Genomic DNA, 22,954 nt, shown 5'->3' on the forward strand with positions numbered 1-22,954 from the left:
TCTGTTGTCTAATTCCATACCCATGGTCATGCAGATGGTGCAGATTAAACCCAGTGGGACATAAAACAAGACAAAAAGACAAGAACATTGGAAAGGAACTGTAGAAAGGAAGGAGCATCAACATGAGTGGGAAGGAGGTGAGAAAGGATGGGAAATGAGTAATCAGAATGCATTCTATACCTGTATGAAACAGCCAAATAACAAATTTAATTAATTAAAAAAACTTTCAAAACTATATACCTCAATGGTAAATTTTACTGGGGATTATACCACAGTAGCCTCTCCTAACATACATTTTTAAGGCTTAAAAATAGATAAATAAATAAATAAATAAAATGTAAAATAAAGTAAATAAATATGTTAAAATCAGAGAAAGAAAAGCTGAATCTTCCAACATCAATTAATGTAATCAAGATAATTTTCTGCAGGCATACACAGAGGCCAATCTCCCAGGTGACTCTATATTCTTTCAAGTTTGACAATTAACTCTAGCCATCACAAGATCTAATCATGTACTCCTATCTAGACTCTATAGAAGGATTCCTGAAATTAAATCCCCAAAGCAAATAATCTAATCAATAAATGAGCTAATGAATGGAACAGAACGTTCTGAAAGGAAGAAAGACAAATGTCCTAGTGATAATTGTCTTCAAGTCCTCAACATCATCAGCTGTTAGGGACATGCAGTTTAAGACAACATTGAGATTTTTATCTCATGCCTGTTGGACTGGCTACCATCAACCAAACCAGCAACACCCACTGCTGGCAAGGATTGGGGGACAGAGAAGCCCTTCTCACCTGGTTTATAGATGTACACTTAGGCAGCCAGTATGTAAGTCAGTACTGAGGTCACTCAAAAACTAAAGCTAGAACTATGAGATGATGCGCATTTACCACCCTGGACATACACATGAAGGATTCCAAGTCAACATATGTCCCAGTTTGCTTCTCTATTGCTATGATAAAACACTGAACAAAAACTACCTGGGAAAGAAAGCTTATCGGGCCTCTACTTCCACTTCACAGTCCCTCGTTGAGACAATTCAGAGCAGAAACTCAAAGTAGCAACCTGAAGTCTAGAACTGAAGCAGAGGCCATGGAGGAGTCATGCTTGCTCCCCATGGCTCGCTCAGCCTGCTTTCATATACGCTTGCTCAGGAGTGGCACCACCCTCAGTGGGCTCCCTCCACATCAATCATTAATCAAGAAAACGCCCCCACAGATACACCCAGAGACCAGTCGTTGGAGGGAAATTCCTCAGTTGAGATTTCCTCTTCCTGGGTGACTCCAGTTTGTGTCAGTGTGACAGAAACTAACCAGCACAGCAAACCAGAAAAATATTTGCACAACTATGTTTATTATAGGACTATGGAGATGTTCATTAGGAAACCATCCAACATGTTCATTAACATATGAGCAGGTAAAGAAAATGTAGTACAGTAGAATTTTATGAAGGATAATTAAATTAGCAGGAAATGTAATAGAGCCGGTGATCACTGAGTTAAAAAAAAGAGGCAAGACTCAGGAAGACAAATACTGCATGCTGTGCCTCACATGTAAATACATATATGATGTTGTGATATGAACGTAGAAAAATCTATGGGATTTAAAATAGATGTAGGGCCTGGAGAGATGGCTCAGAGGTTAAGAGCACCAACTGCTCTTCCAGAGGTCCTGAGTTCAATTCCCAGCCCCCACATGGTGGCTCACAACCATCTGTAATGAGATCTGGTGCCTACTTCTGTGTACATAATAAATAAATAAATCTTTAAAAAAAATAAAAATAACACAGATGTAAGCTAGGTTTCTTTGTGACATTGGGATAAGTATATATACTTAATGCTTGTTTCTGTTCACCCCCACAATTCCCTGTGCACCATCTCCTCCTATTGCTGACCACTTCTTCCTAAATAGTCCTGCTTCTGCTTTGATGAAATGTGTATCTATTACCCTCCCTCGTTCCCACTTCCACCCTCCCTTCAGACCTCTTTCTCTCGATTTCTTTGGATGCTAAAAAAAATGTTTAAAAAAACAAATTTGCACAACACAGAAATAGACAAAAATCCTCATCACCAGGCTCCACATTTCTCTAAACTCTGTCTAATCACAGGCCACAGAAGCTTTTGTTCTTCACTCCAGCCCCAGCTCGGGTGTTTCATCTCATGAATATTTTGTTGCATCAGCTTGGTTGGGATTGAGACTGTGGTTGGACATTGGAATATGATTCCCAAGGCACTTAGCAGAGACACATTAGCTTAATGAGGAAGTATACAAGCTCTAACCGGAGACCAGTAAGACAAACCAAGGGCCATGATTTATCCCAGCTCTTTTCAGAAAAAGCAAGTTTGAGGAGACTTAAGGGAGGGAAGTGCAAAAAAGAACAATATGTATACATATATATGTTGTGAAAATATAAAAATGAAATCCATTTCTTTGTTAACTCAAAACAACATAAAATTATTATTATTATATAAAATATTATTAGTAAAAGAAGATGAATATGCATTAATGTATAATATGTATGGCCTTCAAGTAGAAAGGGGACTATGTTGGGGTAAGGAATATGTCTGAAGCGGGGGCAGAGGTGAGGCGAGGGTAATGGGGTTGATAAACATGGCCTGCTTTCTCTGGATTTAAACATATATACATAGGAGATGAAAACAGACGGTGATCTTATAGTGAGAATAAGGGGACTAGCAGGAGAGGGTACAGGGGAAGCCAAGCAGAGGAGCAACTGTGAGCCAAATATTATTATAGAATGGCTAGTTTTTCTCAACTCAATGCAAGCTAGGGCCATCTGGGGAAAGGGAAACTTAACTGAGAAAATGCTACATAGGACTGGCTTGTCGGCCCGTCTGGGGGGCATTTTCTTGATTACTGATTATATGGTAGGACCTAGGACACTGTCTGTGCCACCCCGGACAGGCGGTCCTGGAGTGTAGAAGAAAAACTGAGCAAAAACAGGAGGAGTAAACAAGTAAGCAGCACTCCTTCATGTCCTCTGCATCAATTCCTGCCCCAGGCTCTGGCTCTAGCTTCCCTGGATGATGGGTATCAAGCTATAAGATGAAATATATAAGATGAATAAACCCTTTCCTCCCCAGCTTGCTTTTGGCCATGGTGTTTTTTTTTTTTTTTTAAAAAATAAACAAAAAGTATACTACATTTATTTGTACTTGTAAAAACAGGGAATCAATATGAACTTAAAAACAATCATTAATATACACTCTACAAAAGCTAAAATACTGGGAATATAATAGCAATATAGAATATGTAGAATGTAATAATATCACACAAAAGACAAAATCATCAACAAATTGCAAAAAAATATTATGTAGCCATATGGACTTTCTATTGTAGTCAATAATCATCTATTAGCAAAAATTCTTGTTTCACATTGCTGTTACTTTAGTATTTTCAAACAAGAACTCGTTGAAATTAATGAGTTGATAATTTAATAAAACAATATCCATAGCAAATTTTTCACTAAGCATTAGTAATTATAAGGTCTACTCCTGAATTAACACTTCCAAATTCACATGTTTTACCACAGCAATAGAAACTCTAACTAAGGTAACATGTATGGAAATGCCCTGATGAAACTCATTATTCCTTCTGCAAACTAAAAACTTTAATTAAAAAAAAAATGTTGGCCAGGAAGAAAAGCCCAAGTCCATTTGTTTTTGCAGCTAGATCTAAGTGAGTAATAGTCAGAGAATCCTGGTTCATATCCTTTGTATAGTTTTCCAGAAAACACAAGAGGAGATACCTCCCTACTCATTCTTTATAACCTTGACACCAGAAGCCAAGAAACAGGTGAAAAAACAATCCTCCTGGACATGGGTCTAACATTCCAGAACAGTGTGCCAGCAAAGCCGACAGCACATAGATTAGTCACCAGTAGCAGCAGGCTTTAATATCTGAAAACTAGTTAATATGGTGTAGCATATTAATAGACTGAATTAAAGAAAAACCACATGGTCATTTCAGTAACACAGAAAAGCACTCACACACACACACACACACACACACACACACACACACAAATCCCACATCTACTGCCAGGAAAGTCTCCCTGTATACTAAGTGTGAATGAATACTGTCTTGACCTGAATCAAGTTGTCTCCTAAAACCCTGACAAATGTCACATTAATAGGGGTACAGAGAATTTGCAGTTAAGAGCAATTCCTGCTCTTACAGAGGACTCACATTTGATGGTTCACAGCCACCTATAACTCTAGCTCCAAGATGTCAGCACCCCCTTCTGTCATCTATGGGTACCTACACACATGTAGCATACACTCACACACACACACACACATACATACATATATGCATACATACATACATACATACATACATAAGTAGAGGAACTCTGAATACTTGTCTCCTAAGATCAGAAACAAGCCATGGATGGCTACCAAGTTTCACAAATCCTAATCCAGAATTGTTGTGGTGTAAATGTGATGTGTCCTCCCTCCCACAGTGGTTACTGAATTGAAGGTTAGAATTCCAGGTATTAAAACTGTTCAGAGATGATGGGAGTATGAGGCTACTAATGTCACCAAAGGGTTTATCCATTTTTATCCACTATGAACCTATATTGAACATGTTATTAAGGGGTGGGACATGGCTGAGAAAGCAGGTCACTTGGAGCTTGCTTTTGAAGGCTATATCTTGTCCCTGGCCAATCCCTGTGTTTCTTTATACTTCCCAGACACTGTGAGGTGAGAAAATTTCCCCTGCCACCCCTTTCCTTCATGATGCTCTACCTCACCACACATATGCCCAGGGCAATGAGCCCAGGGACACAATTTGAAACCTCCAAAACTGTGAACCAAACTAAATCCTCTCCACAGCTGTGATGTTGAACTCTCACCACCCACTCGGTAAGATTAGAATCACCCAGGAAACACGTGTCTGCGGTCTCTATGAAGATGTTCCAGAGAGGGTTAATTGGCAATGGAAGACTCACCCTAATGTGAGTGGCAACTATGCTGTGGACTAGAGACTAGATTGGATAAAAAGGAAAAAAAAAATGAATAGAACACCAGTGTTTGCCTCTCTGTTGTGACGAAGGAGGCAGTGTGACCAGCTGCATCACACGCCGGCTGCCATGGCTTCCCTACCATGGTGGATTGCATCCTCTGTGCGTGAGCCAAAACCATGCATGCTCTTCCATCCTTGGGCTGTTCTCATCAGATATGCTGTCAGAGTGGTGAGAAAACTAACTGACATGGCTGTCTTCTATTGCTTTCTCAGCTGCTTTATCACAGCAATAAGAACTAACACTTCATTCTAGAACATTCGGTAATTAATGAAGCATGACTATGAAGCTTAGTCACGCTTCACTAGGAAAAAGAGAAATCTAGAAATGAATAAGTAAAGTTATTTCATTTGCTGATTATGTAACAAGTGTAGAACTCCCTGAGGAATTCATAACAAAAAAAAAGAACCTTTCAGAATTAATACATTTTCCAGCAAGGATGCAGAGCACAAAATCAACATAAAATGTACTGTTGCAGATCCTGGTTCAGGTCTGTGCACTTTTCCATCCCTTGATCTAAAGGACAACCTGGCCCAACTCCTGTGCACAGTTCTTTGACCATCTATTTAATAATTTGCATTTTAGAAATTCAGTTTTTTCTGTAGTTAACTGCCCCGGGGGGAGGGCGGGAAACCAGTGTTTCCCATTCCCCTTGCTTTTGCAGAACCTCTGTAGAGATGGAAATAAATGTCAACATCACCATTGCTAAAGCTAGCCTGTGGTACTGTCAACATCATCATTGCTGAAGCAACAATGTGGTACCACTAGAGGCAGGTGGTGATGTCAAGCGACATCTTTCCTTTCATCTCCAGAAGCAAATTCCTAAACACTTGGGAACGTTCCTGTGAGTCTTACCACTCTGTATTCAGGTTTTGCTGGCTGCAGGACTTCCCCAAAATGTCTGCCTATTGGTGGTCTATCCGCAATATTAGGGATAAGCGTAGCTATCAGGTTTGTGAAGAATGGAGGCTCCGGGCCGCTGCTCATGTTGGCTACTGTGTCCTGAAACAGAGAGCATTTGTTAAAGAAATGCACAATGGACATTAAGTGAGATTCCCTACTCCCATTCATATCCTAAGAAATGTCCTCATTAAAAGAGGTTCACACACATCTACATACAGGCACTCCAAAAAGCTAACAATATTTAGCCAAATGTGAAGCACCCTTGCTAAAATGAGAGACTAACCGTTGGTTAGTTTTTTGTTAAAAGTTTTTGTTGAAGGCAATTTCTTTGCTTGCCTGGCTGGTATAATTCAGAGATCAGAAAGCAAACACAGAAGCATACTATAAAAGTTAGATTCTAGGCAGCCATTGTTTTCACTGTGTGGCTCAGGGTAGGTATGTACCACACATTATAACTTCATGAAGGATACTGCAATTATGCTTAAAATTTTCAGTATTGAGTCTCATAAATGTGTCTATATATGTTCTGGCATGTATGTGCATGTATGTCAGAGGTCAACACCAAAAATCATTCCTATTCAGGTACCACCTACCTCGATTATTGTGACAAGTGTCTCTCATTGATTTAGCTAAATAGCTTGTAAGCAAGCCTAGGGGATCATCCTGTCTCTATCTGCCCAGTACTGGGATTATAAGCACACAGTATAGTACCCAGCTTTTCTGTTCAGGTGCTGAAGATCGACCTTAGATCATCATGCTTGCAAGCATGAGCTATATCTCTGCTTCTAAGATGTTACTTTGGTTGATTGATTGTTTGTTTGGTTGTTTGGTAGGTTAGTTGGTAGTGTTTTTTTAAGTGGTCTTATCAATGCAACTTGGGCTTACCTAGAACTTGCTCCATAGCCCAGGCTGTCCTGAACTCATGATTCATCTACCCTAGTAGCCTGAGTGCCAGGATTACAGGCAAGTACCAATATGCTTGGTTCAAACTGTGGGTAATCTTTTGCCCAAGTCACCACTAAGATTCTTTCCTGGTCCCAAATCTGTGCTAAATGATATAATAAATATATCTTTATTTAAAATTTAAGATTAGTCTGTATCCTGACCAATTATAACATTTTTCCACAAGATTCACCAACTTTAATGGAAGCATCAAAAATAATTATCTCATTGTTCAATAGCCCTTGATGTATATTTAATGTTCTTTAGCCCTTACATTGTATTATTAGGTTTTTATAGCAGCACATGGTGTGGGGGGATGTATTATCACTCTTACTCTGCAAACAAGAAGACAGGATTAAATATATTCAGTTGGTTTTCAAGATCACGTCGTCAGTCTTAAAACAAGTGACCATAATGTAGACCAAGAACCAAGTGTTCACTAAATGAACAAAGGACTAAGTCTAAAACACAGAGGGACACTATGATTTAAAAAAAGAAAAATGAGTAAGCAAAGTATGTTCAAGTCCCCAGACTGCATTAAAATTTCAAATACAATAGGCAGCTCAGGGAATGAAAGACCCCCGCTCCATTATGAGGACATGGGGCTTTGGGCCAATAAAATGCGCCCCCCCCCCTTGTAACTTAGCCTAAGAAACGCCATTCTAAAGGAATCAGAAAAACAGGAGTTCACAGCCATAGCCAGCCACCCGGCCTTGACAGAGATAGCTATGGCCAGCCATTCAGCCTTGAGAGAGATAACTGTGGTCGGCGGCCTTGGGAGAAAGACAGTTGAGTCGAATCAGGATATTTTATGGCTGGCCCCCTGGCCTTGAGGAATAAGCAGCTGGCCTGGACAAGGCCAAATCAGCCACACACATACGACCCCAAGTTCACCCTGGCCTTCTTTGAAACAACCAATAGGGACCCTGTAACTATGCTTCTCGCTTCTGTAACCGTGCCTCTGCCCCTGGGATCCCATAAAAAGTCCCCCCTTGCCCTAGGAAGGCGCGCAAGTCCTCCAAGAGACTTCGCCCCAGGTACCTGGTCTAAATAAACCCTCTTGCTTTTGCATCTGATCTGTGGTTTCGGTGTGTTCCTTGGGTTTGGGGTCTCTCCCGGAGGAAGATCTCAGCCGGGGGTCTTTCATTTGGTGGCCCGTACGGGGATTGAGACCCCTCCCTGGGACCACCGACCCACCATCAGGAGGTAAGCCGGCCGGCCTTGGTTTATGTCATCCCTGTCCAGTCTGAGTGTTGTCTGTTTGTCTGAATGTTGAATGTTGTTTGTTTGTCTCCGCGCCTGCGCCTGATAATCTGTCTGTGTCAGTGGATCTGAAAGAGGGGGCCGACGGGCCTGGACTTCGCCACTGAACCCTGGAAGACGTTCCAGGGGAATCTGGGAACCTGGAAGACGTTCCACGGTTCATCTGAAGTGCCCTCTGTGGCACGATCTGAAGACCCCTCTGGGGGCACGGTTTAAAGACCCCTCTGGGGGCACGGTTTTTCTGGTTTTGCTTTCGGTTTGGAACCGAAGCCGCGCAGCGAATGTTAGTCTTATTTGTATTGGTCTGTCGTTTTTTGTTTTCTGTTTAACCGTTCTCCTCCTAGAAACAGTCATAGGAAGCCAGATCGGCGGATCCCTCCCACTCCCTGTTCCTCCCTAACCCCACACCAGCAAGTCTTTTCCTCTCCCCGCGGGCCGCTGCTCCGGCGCGCAGGCGGGCGCGCGGGCAGGCTTGCAGGCGGGTGCGGGAGAAGAGAACGCGCAGGCGGGTGCACAGGCGAGCGTGGGATATGGGAACGCGCAGGCGGGCGGCGCAGGCGGGTGCGCAGGCGGGGCCGCCGGGAAGCTAGGGCGCCGGGACGCCCCCTGCCCAGTCCCTGCAGGCCGTCAGCGGCTGCGGCGGCGGTGGCGGTGGTGGCGGGGATCCGAGGCGGCGCTGGGAGGGGCTCTCCTCGCTTCCCGCTCTCCCCGGCTGTCCGCGCGGGTGGAGGAGTCCGCCCCGCCGGGCCGCGGTTTTCCGCGCGGCGCTTCATCTCGGCCGGCGCCTAACAGCCGACTTAGAACTGGTGCTGACCAGGGGAATCTGATCGCGAAGGCCCGCGGCGGCGCAGGCGGGGCCAGGGGCGGGGCCGGCGACCAGCGGCCGCGGAGCGCGGCAGCGAACGGCAGCGACCGTGTCCGCACGGCCACCTGAGCGCCAGCCGCGAGCTGCGTCCAGCCCGCCTCGCTTGCTTGCTCGCTCGCTCGCAGCCCGGGGCGGCGCGGACATGGGCGCCAAGCAGAGCGGCCCCGCCGCCAACGGCCGCACCCGCGCCTACTCGGGCTCGGACCAGCCCTACGGCGGCGCGCGGCGGCCCCCGGCGCGGCAGGCCGGGACCCGCGCGGCGGGGAGCCTGCGGCAGCGGCAGCGGGGCGGACGGCGCTCGGGCGACCCGGTTCGCGGCCCCGGTGCCCGGCGGCGGCGGCTGCTGCGGCAGCGGCGGCGGCGACCTCCGTCCCGACAGCGCCCCGCAGCCGCTCACTCGGAGGGGCGGTGGGTAGCGCGGCGGGCGGCCGAGCGGCGCAGTCGGCAGCGGCGGCGCAGGCGGACACGGGATGTGGCGGGGGCACGCAGGCGGGGCCGGGGATGGGGTCGGCGAGGGACCGCCCCCTGGCCGGCGACCTGCGCCGAGCACACTTCCACCTTAACAGCGCCGCGCGACCGGGACGGCTAAAAGGGCCAGGTATGGGAAAGATGGCTCGGGGGCGGTGTCACCCGTGGGCGCCGAGTCACCCCGCCCCGAGTGTTACAGCCCCCCCCCCCCCCCGACAGCGCCGGAGGGACCGGCGGCTCCTGCAACGGCCCCCAAACAGCGGAGGATAAAGTTCCTGCTTCCTCCCCAATTGCCGGTCGCCTACGAGGAAGGCGGGACAAACCAGCAAAGGTAGGGAGCACCTACGTCTCTATCGCCAGTTGCTCTTAGTGGGTCTCCAAGGGGCTCTAGACCCCCTACCGATTCGGCTCAGGTTACCAGAAAGAGACGCCGACAGCGTTTTTAAAAAGACTTAAAGAGACACGGAGGGAGAGGAAAAACAAACAAAAAAAAGTCCTGGCCACTGTAATGTCTCAGGGACAGGTCAAAGAGGAAGTTAGGACAAGAGATCAAAAAAGAACACTGCTTGACAAAGACCAGTGTGCTTACTGTAAACAGAGAGGACATTGGGCTCGTGACTGATCAAAAAAAAAAAGCCTCAAGGGTCTCAGAGACCTAAGCCAAGGGTCCTCAATCTAGAGGATTGGGGAGGTCAAGGCCAGGAGCCCCCCCCCCCCCGACCTAGGATAACTCTCAAGATTAGGGGGCAGCCAGTGACCTTCCTAGTGGACACCGGGGCTCAACATTCAGTCCTGACCCATACCGGAGGCTCTCTCAGTGACCGCACAGCTTTGGTCCAGGGGGCCACAGGTAACAGGAAGTATCGAAGGACCACCGAAAAAAAGGTTCAGCTGGCATCTGGACAGGACCCAAAGGGACCCCCCTACAAGTCCTAGCCTTTTAAACTGTTCGTGGATGAGAACTCAGGCTTTGCAAAAAAAAATGTTGGTACAGAGACTGGGGCCATAAAAGCCCGGTAGCTGCAGGATGCCCCCCTGTCTGCGCGGGGAAGCCGCCATTGCTGTTTTGCTCAAGGATGCAGGGAAACTGACTTTGGGACAGCCATTAACTATGTTATCCTCCCATGCGGTGAAAGCTCTGGTCCAGCAGCCCCCAGATCGAGTGGTGTGCAGACCAGTTGTCTCCCTCAACCCCACAACCCTGCTGCCTGGTACACGGATGGGAGCAGCTTCCTCCAAGAAGGAGAACGGAGGGCCGGAGCAGCCGTCACCACCGAATCGGAGATAGTTTGGACCTCACCACTGCCACCTGGAACATCGGCCCAAAAGGCAGAGCTGATCGTGCTGACCCAGGCCCTCTGGATGGCGGAAGCCCGGAGGACCAGGAACTAACAAAAGAAAATGGGGGCAAAATGGAGCCCCGAGCAACAAGCTTACATCATAGATGGACAGAGGCCTTGCCTACCAAGAAAAAGACCGCTAACGTGGTAACCAAGAAACTCCTAGATGACATCTTTCCCAGGTATGAAATACCCCAGATATTGGGGTCAGACAATGGGCCCGCCTTCGTCTCTCAGGTAAGTCAGGAGGTGGCCAGGCTACTGGGGATCGATTGGAAACTTCATTATGCATACAGCCCCCAGAGCTCAGGACAGATAGAACGTACAAATAAAACCATTAAAGAGACTTTAACCAAATTAACGCTTGCAACTGGCACTAGAGATTGGGTGCTCCTACTCCCCCTAGCCCTTTACCGAGCCCGGAACACTCCTGGGCCTCATGGCCTAACCCCGTTTAAGATCATATATGGGGCTCCCCCACCAATTGTAAATTTCCTTTACTCTGATATCTCCTCTTTTGCCACTAGCCCTCCAACTGATGCAAAAGACGGTGTAAAAACCCCTGCCTGCCGGGAGCAACTGAACCGCCCGGTGGTGCCTCACCCATTCAAGATTGGGGACTCTGTCTGGGTCCGACGCCATCAATCTAGGAACCTAGAGCCGAGGTTGACGGGACAGCGGCTTGGGTCCACACGTCGCATGTAAAGGCTGCCAAGGAACCCGACAAAGCTGAGGGCACCGAGACATCTAGTTCAACGCTCTCCAAACCCACTAAAGATAAGACTCACCCGGGGGTCCCCTTGATCCCCCTAATAGTCCTCCTGACATTAGGAGGGACATCACCAGAGAGCCTGTTTCCCTGACGCTGGCCCTGTTACTGGGAAAAATTACCATGAGCGAAATAGCTGCTGGGGTAGATACAGGACTACAGCCCTTATAGAGACCAGCCAATTCAGACAGCTCCAAGTAGCCATGCTCAACAGAAATGATTTAAAAAATAGTTCCAAAGGTCACCATGGTTTACAACCCTTGTCTCCACCATTATGGGCCCCCTAATCATCCTCCTGCTCATTTTATTGTTTGGGTCATACATCCTCAACAGATTGGTGCAATTCATCAAGGATAAGGTTTCTGTTGCCCAGGCTTTGATCCTAACCAAGCAATATCAGAGGCTCAGACAGTCAGAGATAGAGCTAACCCCTTATTCTCCATCCTAAAATGAAAGATTTCATTTGGTACAAAAGAAAATGGGGGAATGAAAGACCCCCGCTCCATTATGAGGACATGGGGCTTTGGGCCAATAAAATGCGCACACCCCCCCTGTAACTTAGCCTAAGAAACGCCATTCTAAAGGAATCAGAAAAACAGGAGTTCACAGCCATAGCCAGCCACCCGGCCTTGACAGAGATAGCTATGGCCAGCCATTCAGCCTTGAGAGAGATAACTGTGGTCGGCGGCCTTGGGAGAAAGACAGTTGAGTCGAATCAGGATATTTTATGGCTGGCCCCCTGGCCTTGAGGAATAAGCAGCTGGCCTGGACAAGGCCAAATCAGCCACACACATACGACCCCAAGTTCACCCTGGCCTTCTTTGAAACAACCAATAGGGACCCTGTAACTATGCTTCTCGCTTCTGTAACCGCGCCTCTGCCCCTGGGATCCCATAAAAAGTCCCCCCTTGCCCTAGGAAGGCGCGCAAGTCCTCCAAGAGACTTCGCCCAGGTACCTGGTCTAAATAAACCCTCTTGCTTTTGCATCTGATCTGTGGTTTCGGTGTGTTCCTTGGGTTTGGGGTCTCTCCCGGAGGAAGATCTCAGCCGGGGGTCTTTCAGGAAGAGGTGTATGAAATTATCATTGTTGGTCTACAGCATGTAGGTTTCATCTGTTTCAATCCAGTATATTCACACTCTTTCTTTAAAGGGTTTATTCTACTTACTATGCCTCAATTTCACAGCTCTTACTATTTATTATAAGGCTAGTATGGGACAAGTAATATACTTACAACTATAAAGCTTACATGTATTATATACAGATCTGTTTATTACTTTAAGGTTTTTGTTTCACTTGTCAACTAATTATCTGTACCACAACTGCAGCTTTATAAATAAGTGTATCCTAGAGGGACTTTTCCATGCTAAGGAACTTTATATCAAGTGTACACATTTCACAAACACACATGTACTTGCCAAGGAAATACTAGAGCTCAACAAACCTAAGCCTCCATTCATCACAAGAATTTATACTACTTTGAACCACCAAGAAATTTAAAATGCAACTCGTTATAAGGGTAAGATTCCTCTGATTGGAAGATGTATCTCAATTTCAGAGATGTTATAATGAAGAAAATGAGCATCTCAAACATTCTGTAACTGTGTGGTCATTCAACTCTCTGAATGGCAGGAGAGAATCTGGAAAGTGAGTGCTGACTGTAATTCTAGTACAGATGGCCACTTACTACCTTCCAGAAATGTTTACCATCTAAAAACATGGAGAAAATAATATCTCCATATTTCAAAGGATATTTTCATATTTATATAAGATAGATAGATAGATGATAGATAGATAGATGATAGATAGATAGATAGATAGATAGATAGATAGATAGATAGATAGATAGATAGATAGATAGATATGAAAGACTGCCACCACTAAATGGTAGTAATTAAACTTGAGTTTTGCTGTCAGTAAACTTTGAATTATTTTCTTAGTGATACCAAGTGTTGCAGTTTTCTTTCCTAAGGAAAACTGCATATAATATAAAATTTGTTAAATAACATGTATCTAAGCTTTCTTGATTCTGTGCCTCTTTCTCCTGAAGACAAACACACACACACACACACACACACACACACACACACACACACGCACGCACGCACGCGCGCGTGCGCACGCAATTTGATTACCGTAGCAATTGCCTTAGCAAGGTCTCTGAAGAGCTGGATGTATGCAGACAGAGTGTGTGGTCCATAAATTGTAGATGCTGCCTCATACCTCTGAGCCTGCAGGAAAAGTGAGAAGAGGTACAGACAGTTTTGTATACATCAATCCATTCATAGAAGCATAGCATTTTCAGCAAAGTGATGTCCGGACCACTCACATAATTTAATACCAGCAAATACTCAGAGTTTTTTGTGAAAACAGAATGTGAGCATTTCCCACTAACCAGCCAAAGTGAATGGCTGAGTGTGATCCTTCTAAAGGCGGTGGGTTCTTCCTGCTTATGCCATTTAAGCCATCATTTCTTTTACTCTGAAAGATGTTACAGGCTCCTACCTCTCATGCCCGCGTCTATTGCAAGTTCTTGCAATATTAGTGATCTCCCCAGGCTGAACATCAGGAAAGGAAATGAGAGTAGAAAGGATCATATTTAATAACTCCCAGATAAGTTGGCTGCTAATCATCTCCTCTGTGGAAGGACTTCTACCTCACCACAGAGCTATGAAATAGAGCCAAATGCATCTCAGCATCTCGTTATGAGCTCCCCGACTTGGGTGACCATATAGGAACCTCAGGGCCATCATTGCACAGGGTCCTCATTACCCTGGAAACAGCAGCTTTTCCCGAACTATTCTGTGTGCCACCCTTCCAGTATCTATGGCGATCAGTCGGCAGTCATCTTAGACCCCCTTTCCCTCCCTCGTCCCACATTCAGCAGATTGTGACTTAAAACCTGCTTAAAACTTTCTCAAGGTGTTCTGTCTTCCTTTCCACCCAGCCCTACCTCTCTGCAAACCTTCATCTGTCACCCAGACCTTAACTCTAGGGTGTAATCTATTCTGTCTCCACATATGCCCACCCTGCCATCCCAACGACATTCCTAAGGGTATCACAGGATGAATCAAAGAACTCCTGTAGCTAGAGTTTTCCGCCTTGCCCACAGTCAGGACAAATCTCTGTCACCCGCCAGTCCCACAGCCGCTCAGACCCAACCAAGTAAACACAGAGACTTATATCGCTTACAAACTGTATGGTCGTGGCAGGCTTCTTGCTAACTGTGCTTATAGCTTAAATTAATCCATTTCCATAAATCTATGCCTTGCCACGTGGCTGGTGGCTTACCGGCGTCTTCACATGCTGCTGGTCATGGCGGTGACTGCAGTGTCTCTCCGCCTCAGCCTTCCGCTTCCCAGAATTCTCCTCTCTCCTTGTCCCACCTACTTCCTGCCTGGCCACTGGCCAACCAGTGTTTTATTTATTGACCAATCAGAGCAATTTGACATACAGACCGTCCCACAGCACTTCCCCTTTCTTTTTTTTAAAAGGAAGGTTTTAACTTTTATGCATCTCCAAAGTCAGCTTGGTATATTTGGGAATTTGGGCGTAGCTTCTCTTACTACTTCCTGCTGGAGGGGGGCGCTGTATCTTATGGGGACACAAAGAAAATTTTAGGATCATGGAGTAGTCCGTGAGACCGTATCGTCTGAGCCAGTTGCCTTGAAACGATTCTGGATGTTGGATCATCTGGGCCATGGTATCATTGGAGACCTTTCAGGTGGTCTTGGCTGGTCAAACCTGATGTATCTTAATCTGGAACAAATCCATAGCCTCTGGCTTTCTGTGGAAACAAAAGCAGAGCCTCCTTTCCAAAGCAACATATCCTTACATCCAAATTTTGAAGTTAAGGTACCTTTAAAATACACATTTTGGCATAACTCAACAGCTTTTGCAATCAAATGTTTTTCTTCAGTTACGAATATCAAAGAGAACATAATCCAGATTCTCTGTGTGGTAGCCATCTTTATGTGGCTTATGTTTTATATTACCTTGAGCCTATTGCTTTAAACTGCAGCCTTTTAAGCCTGAAACAGCGCTGTGGCTGCTGGCTCCGCCCACTTCAGCTTCCCAACATGGCGGTGGTACGTTTTCCGCCAGCTCTGGGAGCCATCAACTCTCGGAAATAGTGGGTCTATGCTTTTATCCAAGCAGCGTGTAGCCCAGAAACCTCTTTTTTTGTACTAGCAAAGGCTAAATCCACCATGCAGCTTAATGTGCCACTTGCAGAGGCCTCATTCCCGCCATACTGCAGATCGAGCACACACGCCAGGAACCCGCCAGGAACTCAAACCGGCAGCTGCTACTCATTTGAGAGAGACAATTAGGAAGCTGTTTTAAGCTCCGTTTTAGAATCTTTTCTCAGGTTTTAGGTAGAAACTCTTGCCAACACGTTGGGCGCCATTTGTAGCTAGAGTTTTCCGCCTTGCCCACAGTCAGGACAAATCTCTGTCACCCGCCAGTCCCACAGCCGCTCAGACCCAACCAAGTAAACACAGAGACTTATATCGCTTACAAACTGTATGGTCGTGGCAGGCTTCTTGCTAACTGTGCTTATAGCTTAAATTAATCCATTTCCATAAATCTATGCCTTGCCACGTGGCTGGTGGCTTACCGGCGTCTTCACATGCTGCTGGTCATGGCGGTGACTGCAGTGTCTCTCCGCCTCAGCCTTCCGCTTCCCAGAATTCTCCTCTCTCCTTGTCCCACCTACTTCCTGCCTGGCCACTGGCCAACCAGTGTTTTATTTATTGACCAATCAGAGCAATTTGACATACAGACCGTCCCACAGCAAACTCCCTCCAAAGCCTTCTTTACAAAGTGAACACTCCACTATACTGCACAAAGAACTCTTCCCTCTACTCACCTGCCTCCTACTCTAGCCCTCACCTCACCATCACCACCATCACACTCTACAGACTCAGTTAATTATAGCCAATTAATGGGCTATGTCTACTCTCTGGACTTTTGTGCACGTGCCTGCTCTATATAGAAGACATTCCTAATTTTTTATTTGCTTGACTGACCCAAATGTGTTATCAATAACTCAGACAAATGTCTGCTGGTCTTCATCTTTTGTTTTAAATATTTAGTTAGTTCATTGGTCACCGTGTCTGTGTCTGTGTGTGTGCGCATGCACACATGTGCACCACATGCATGTAAGAGCTTGAGGAAGTCAGTAAAAGAGGGCATTAGATCACCTGGAACTGGAGTTACATGGTGCTTGTGAGCATCCATGTCGGTGCTAGGAACCAAACCTGGGTACTCCACCCTCAAGTGCTCCCCACTACAGAGCTGTCTCTTCAGCCCCTAGTTCTCATCTTCATCTACTTTCTCCTCTATCTCTAATGGTACATCAGGGAAGAAGTAGCGTCTTTTCATTATTGTGTCTCTGGAGAATGTCTATTAAAATATCTACGGTACAAGTCAATGAAATGAGTCAAGAGAAAACTTTGTAAAAACATAATCCTAGACAAGGAAACAGACTAGCAGGGATTCCCAACTTTGCTTGAGCCATGGACTTCTTTGGAAGTTTATTGTGGAACACATGTTAGAATAATGGTTCTGAGTGCATAAAACAAAATACTTGAGACAAATTAGAAAAAAAATTAAAAAACAAATAAGACTGGAATGCCTTTATCAGCTCACAGTAACCAATTTTACCAAATAATAACATGTACTTCTTTTTTACCCTATCAGATAATATGATGAAGGTAGACCTAGTAGCTCCTGTAATTTTCACATAAGAAAAGGAATCAAAGATATTTCCGGATCTGTAAGAACTGTGTGACAAAGTGGGGGGTTGGGGTGGCTGAGTGGTTGGTCAGCCCACTGGCTTTCCTCCATCCTCACCACCAGGGTGAGCTCTCGAGTGTTGCCCGTTAGTTCACACTATGCAACAAGGAGCAAGGGGTGGGGCCACGTCTCCTGCTTTCACGCCCTCAGGGCCGGCTCACCCACACTTACATCACCAGGGGCCAGATCTCCCAAACTCACATTCCCAGGGTCAGCTCACCTACCCCCCAGTCAGCAGACTAAGCCCTATGCTAGCCAGGCAAGGTGCGGGGCCTGCTTTCCTGAGTCCTGCAGCTGGTAAGGGGGATGGGAGGCTGGCTCCTTGCAAGGTGGCGGTGATGGTGAGGGAAAGATGCCCCCTCCTCCCCCCTGACACCTGTGGCATTTGGGAGAGCTGGCCCAGAGGTCATAAAAGTGGGAAAGCTGTCCCTGTTCCTCACCAGCTGCAACACTCGGGAAAATGACCCCCATCCCTCACCTGGGCAACAACAGTAGAGCTGGCCTTGGTGGTATAGGTATGGGTGAGCTAGCCCCGAGAGCATGAAAGCAGGAGAACTGACCTTACCCTTGCTCCTGGCTGCATAGGGTGAACTATGCCCTGCATAGTCAGAGCAATGCTTGAGAGCTCCCCCTGGTGGTGAGGACGCGGAAGAACTGGCAGGCTGACCAAACCAGCTATCACCCAGGCCCAGAATCAGGGCTTTGAGTTGGCCCACCCCAACATCCACCTCATCTATGATCTGCTGGAGCACATGAAGGAGCAGGTCCTGCAGATCGAAAGCTACAGGATCTCCATGGCACAGGACAATAACAGCATAGAGGAGTCTTGGTGAGGGCCCAGCATCTATAGTGTGGTAGAAACCAGAGTCCTCAAACCAAACTAATGACTCTTTGCAATGAACACTTGAAAGTAAAGATACATGGATTACAGGGTACAGTATGTGACTCAAAGTGACACAGTGCAGCTTCCAGGATGAAATTTTTCTTTTTTTCTCTTTTTTCTTTTCTCTTAAATTTTATTTCATTTTACTTTTGGGGGGAAGTTGCAAGGGTAGAGAGCAGATACAAAGGAATGGAGAGATGAATGGGATCAAGATGAGAAACACACAAAGAATGAATAATGAAACTACTGTCATTTGTTGAAGGGAACACTAAATAGCAAAAAAATAAAAAGTTTTCAACTGTTTCTAACCCCAATTAAGAACTTTTACCTAATAATACTATTTATCCAATAATACTATTATTATTACCAATAATCCTAATGTTATGGACTGAAGCCTCTAAAAACTGCAAGCCAACATTAGCCCTTTCTCTTTATAAGCTTTGTCTCAGACAGTTATAATGATGGGAAGCTGACTAATACAAATAAGATTTCTAGAAGCTAGAATCCTCAGCAAGATCAACAGAGGGCAGCAGAACAGATTAGAATTCTTATATCACTAAATATTTGCTATGGGATGGCTCTATGCTCCTGTGTAGACTGCCATGATATGCCAGAGGATCCATTCATAATCATTAATTGTGGGACTCTAGGCTATTATTATATTTAACTAATTATTGTGCTTTTTAAAAAGTACCTGGGCTACTTTCAGAACTATATAGAAAAAAGAAGTATTGTAGTCACCAACTCCTACTCTGAGAGTTTTGGGTTTTGTTTCTTAGCTTGTTTTGTTTTGAGTCATGTCATAGATAGAGTAATATGCTACTTTAGGATGTACTGTGAGGATTGTGTACAGCTACATTTGCAAAGTACTTAGCTAGTGTACTCAATAAATAAGATGGTCGGTCCTACAGAAGCTTAAGACATCAAATGCATTATGTGTAGTTATTTGTGTGTCATAACCCAGGTTTATTACAAGTGTCCCTGACAAAACAAGTTTCAGGAGAAGGTGGAAGTCAATGAGACAATTATGCTGACATATACTTGGAAGTGATGAATGCCAAACCAAATATAATTTTTGGCTTATTCCCTTAGAATTCCCACCTAAAACCAAGTCACCTCTCAGAAACATGGCTGAAGAAGTCCAGAAAGAAAGTGTAATGAAAAAGCCATGAGAACTTTTGACTTTACCTGGTATTCTTCATATGTGGTGATGTAATGTGTGTAAACATTGCATAAACCCGAAATAACAACGGTCATATTCTTCATCCCATAAGATTCAAATTCCTAGGAGGGAAAAGGGAAAGACTTATACCTCTTAAGTCTAAGCTCCACTTAAGGTGCACATTGCTATGAGTTGTTAACAGAAGTTGCATCACTTAAGAAAAATCTTCCCAATGACCAAAACCACCAAAGGTAGACATGTCAAAGAGTACTTTGGAAATTAGACATAATCCCCATTACAGTTGGGCAAATCAATGGCTCTATGAAAAAAATCTTAATAATCACATCAGCAATAATAGAGTCTTATTATTAAAAAAGTAATTACCTCAAAACTATATTGAGTTTATATTACATAATTCAAACAGATGTTATTAGACCTAACTAACAAGACAAGATATTTATTAATATATCATTTTACAACTATTCTCAATACATCCTGAAACCGAGGAAAATACAGGGAAAAAAACAAAATTCCCCTAATATGATGGTTTTATTTAGACCATTCATGTGGTTCTAAGCAACCTCTAGATGTAGTTTACCATTTATGTCATACAAGCATTATCAATTTTTAGTTGTTTAAATGTAAATGACAATAAAATACTTTAACCTGCTTATAACTCCCTTACTGACATTTCATATTTATCTCTAACCACTACTTTCAAGAAGAGTAGACTTCAGTCATTTTAGGAAAGATTAATTCAATAGGGAATTTCTTCCTCTTCAAGTACAAATGTGCAGGCATTTTATTTCATATTTAACTTACTTTTTTAACTGCCTCTCGAAATCTTCGTCCTGACATAGTTCTGAGGCAAGAGAACAGAATTATGTAAACATCCTCCCATTTGGATGTGTGGGAACTATTTAGAAATGCTTTTAGTAAATGCCAAAAAAATTTAACCTGGTTCACCCATAGCAGTAAAATATGTAGAGAGTCAATAGTGTTAAAAAAAAAAAAAAAAAAGCTTAGCTTTTTCCCTTGACTGGCCTAGCTTTAAAGCAACGCCTAAACACAATTGGACCAAAGAGGGAAATGAAATCAATGAACAACACTGAGTGAAGAAGACCATCAAGGATTGGGGTGTAGCTCAATGATGGAGTACTTTCCTGACAGGTTCAAGGCCCAGGGCTCCACCTCTGATGCCACAAAAAACGACAACATCATTTTCTATTCATGGGTTCAACATGATGGGTTAGTTGCATCCTACATGAATAAGAGCTGGGGCAGAGCGAAAGTCTGATGCCTGGCCCCACCTACAAAGAAGCTGCCCTTTCATTTCTATATTTAATCCTTCAATATACTCTTGAATATCTGCCGCTTACCAGGCCCACTCTCACATGCTAATGGTTTAGTGGAATGGAACTTACACTCCCAGGATGGAAGGTGACCACCAAATAAGTGAGAAAGTGAGATGAAGATAAGCAGAGACTAATAAAGCAGAGTAAGGGTGAAAGGGAGCAGTGGGAGTCGTGGTGGTAGTGCTGGTGCTGATGCTGTCGCCGGTGCTGATGTGAGATTGACAGGGTTGGTCATTGTTGATAAAGATGATTTTATGTAATGTGAATAGAATTTGCATCTCTATTAGAGATTTGAGCAGAGGATTAAAAAACACTAAAAGAGTTGGCCGTGAAACTAACTGAAGAGAATGTGTTTCATACAGAAAGAACCATAAATTCAAAGTCCCTGAATCCATAATATTCTTAGTGGATCTAGCAAGTGTATTTGTAGTTCTGTCTATACAGAAAACCTTGACAATGATGCAGGGTGGCTGAAGCAGGACAAGATAGAGGGAAAGTCAAAAGATACCACACCAGGGAGCTTACTGAGACTGTGTGGGAACTTGAAGGAAATTGGGATGATTGAGGGAATACCTGGAATAAGACGGGAAAGGATTGAGAGGTTTTGAACAGAGAAATGGCATGTTGAATTCACATTTTAAAGCAGTGGTTCTCAACCCGTGGATCACAACCACCCTGGCAAACCTCTGTCTCCAAAAATATTTACATTATGATTCATAGCATTAGCAGTTATGGAGTAAATATGAAATATGAAAGAAAATAATTTTATGGTTGGGAGCCACCACAACATGAGGAATTGTATTAAAGGGTCACAGCATCAGGAAGGTTGAGGACCATGGTTAAATGCGGTTGACTGTTGTATTGAGAAAGGACTACAGAGGAATAATGGAGGAACCCAAATGGAGGTCTAAAATAATCTGAGGGAATGATGGCAATGATGGGGAATGATGGCAATGATGATGGAGAATGATGGCAATGATGGGGAATGATAGCAATGATGGGGAATGATGGCAATGATGATGGGGAATGATGGCAATGATGGGGAATGATGGCAATGATGGGGAATGATGGCAATGATGATGGGGAATGATGGCAATGATGGGGAATGATGGCAATGATGGGGAATGATGGAAATGATGGGGAATGATAGCAATGATGGGGAATGATGGCAACGATGATGGGGAATGATAGCAATGATGGGGAATGATGGCAATGATGGGGAATGATGGCAATGATGGGGAATGATGACAATGATGATGGGGAATGATAGCAATGATGGGAAATGATAACAATGATGATGGGGAATGATGGCAATGATGATGGGGAATAATGGCAATGATGGGGAATGATGGCAATGATGATGGGGAATAATGGGAATGATGGCAATGATGGGGAATGATGACAATGATGGTGGGGAATGATGGCAATGATGATGGGGAATGATGGAAATGATGGGGAATGATAGCAATGATGATGGGGAATGATGGCAATGATGATGGGGAATGATAGCAATGATGATGGGGAATGATGACAATGATGATGGGGAATGGTGGCAATGATGATGGGGAATGATGGCAATGATGGGGAATGATAGCAATGATGGGGAATGATGGCAATGATGATGGGGAATGATAGCAATGATGGGGAATGATGGCAATGATGGGGAATGATGGCAATGATGGGGAATGATGGCAATGATGGGGAATGATGGCAATGATGATGGGGAATGATGGCAATGATGGGGAATGATAGCAATGATGGGGAATGATGGCAATGATGGGGAATGATAGCAATGATGGGGAATGATGGCAATGATGGGGAATGATAGCAATGATGGGGAATGATGGCAATGATGGGGAATGATGGCAATGATGGGGAATGATGGCAATGATGGGGAATGATGGCAATGATGGGGAATGATGACAATGATGGTGGGGAATGATGGCAATGATGGGGAATGATAGTATGTGTCGTGTAGGATGTAAGAATTGAATGAATTCTTGAAAGAGGAAAAAAGAAAATTCAAGGACTGGTTCAACAAACTTCCCCTTATGGAGATAGGAAAGATTGTAAAAGACTCAGGCTTACATCATTCTTCAGTCTTCTCAAGATCTAAACTGGTGCTTTCAAGTCCTTTACTCTCATTTCAAGTTTCTGTGC

The 22,954-nt window shown here is 44.7% G+C and overlaps 2 protein-coding genes across 4 annotated transcripts in view; one reads left to right on the top strand and one right to left on the bottom strand.

Annotated features, from left to right (window-relative positions):
• The window catches only part of Asah2 (N-acylsphingosine amidohydrolase 2), a 120,155-nt gene that overhangs the window by 12,882 nt on the left and 84,319 nt on the right, over positions 1 to 22,954 (bottom strand). For 2 of the 3 annotated variants that reach the window (XM_042262647.2, XM_076562209.1), the window contains exons 16-19: positions 20,262 to 20,301; positions 19,466 to 19,561; positions 13,731 to 13,826; positions 5,903 to 6,049 (exon numbers count right to left, since the gene is read on the bottom strand). In XM_042262647.2, the coding sequence (XP_042118581.2) occupies positions 5,903 to 6,049; positions 13,731 to 13,826; positions 19,466 to 19,561; positions 20,262 to 20,301 (379 nt within the window). Of the gene's footprint in view, positions 1 to 5,902; positions 6,050 to 13,730; positions 13,827 to 19,465; positions 19,562 to 20,261; positions 20,302 to 22,954 lie in introns of those variants that run through there. The other variant, XM_042262660.2, reaches the window with a different exon arrangement.
• LOC143271212 (uncharacterized) lies at positions 9,163 to 12,588 on the top strand. The gene is made up of 4 exons (XM_076563419.1): positions 9,163 to 9,479; positions 9,708 to 9,819; positions 10,625 to 11,010; positions 11,356 to 12,588. The coding sequence occupies exons 1-4, from the start codon at positions 9,163 to 9,165 to the stop codon at positions 11,531 to 11,533; spliced, it is 993 nt and encodes a 330-aa protein (XP_076419534.1). The 3' UTR covers positions 11,534 to 12,588.

Source organism: Peromyscus maniculatus, chromosome 1, assembly GCF_049852395.1.
Source record: "Peromyscus maniculatus bairdii isolate BWxNUB_F1_BW_parent chromosome 1, HU_Pman_BW_mat_3.1, whole genome shotgun sequence".
Classification (NCBI taxonomy): Eukaryota; Metazoa; Chordata; class Mammalia; order Rodentia; family Cricetidae; genus Peromyscus; species Peromyscus maniculatus.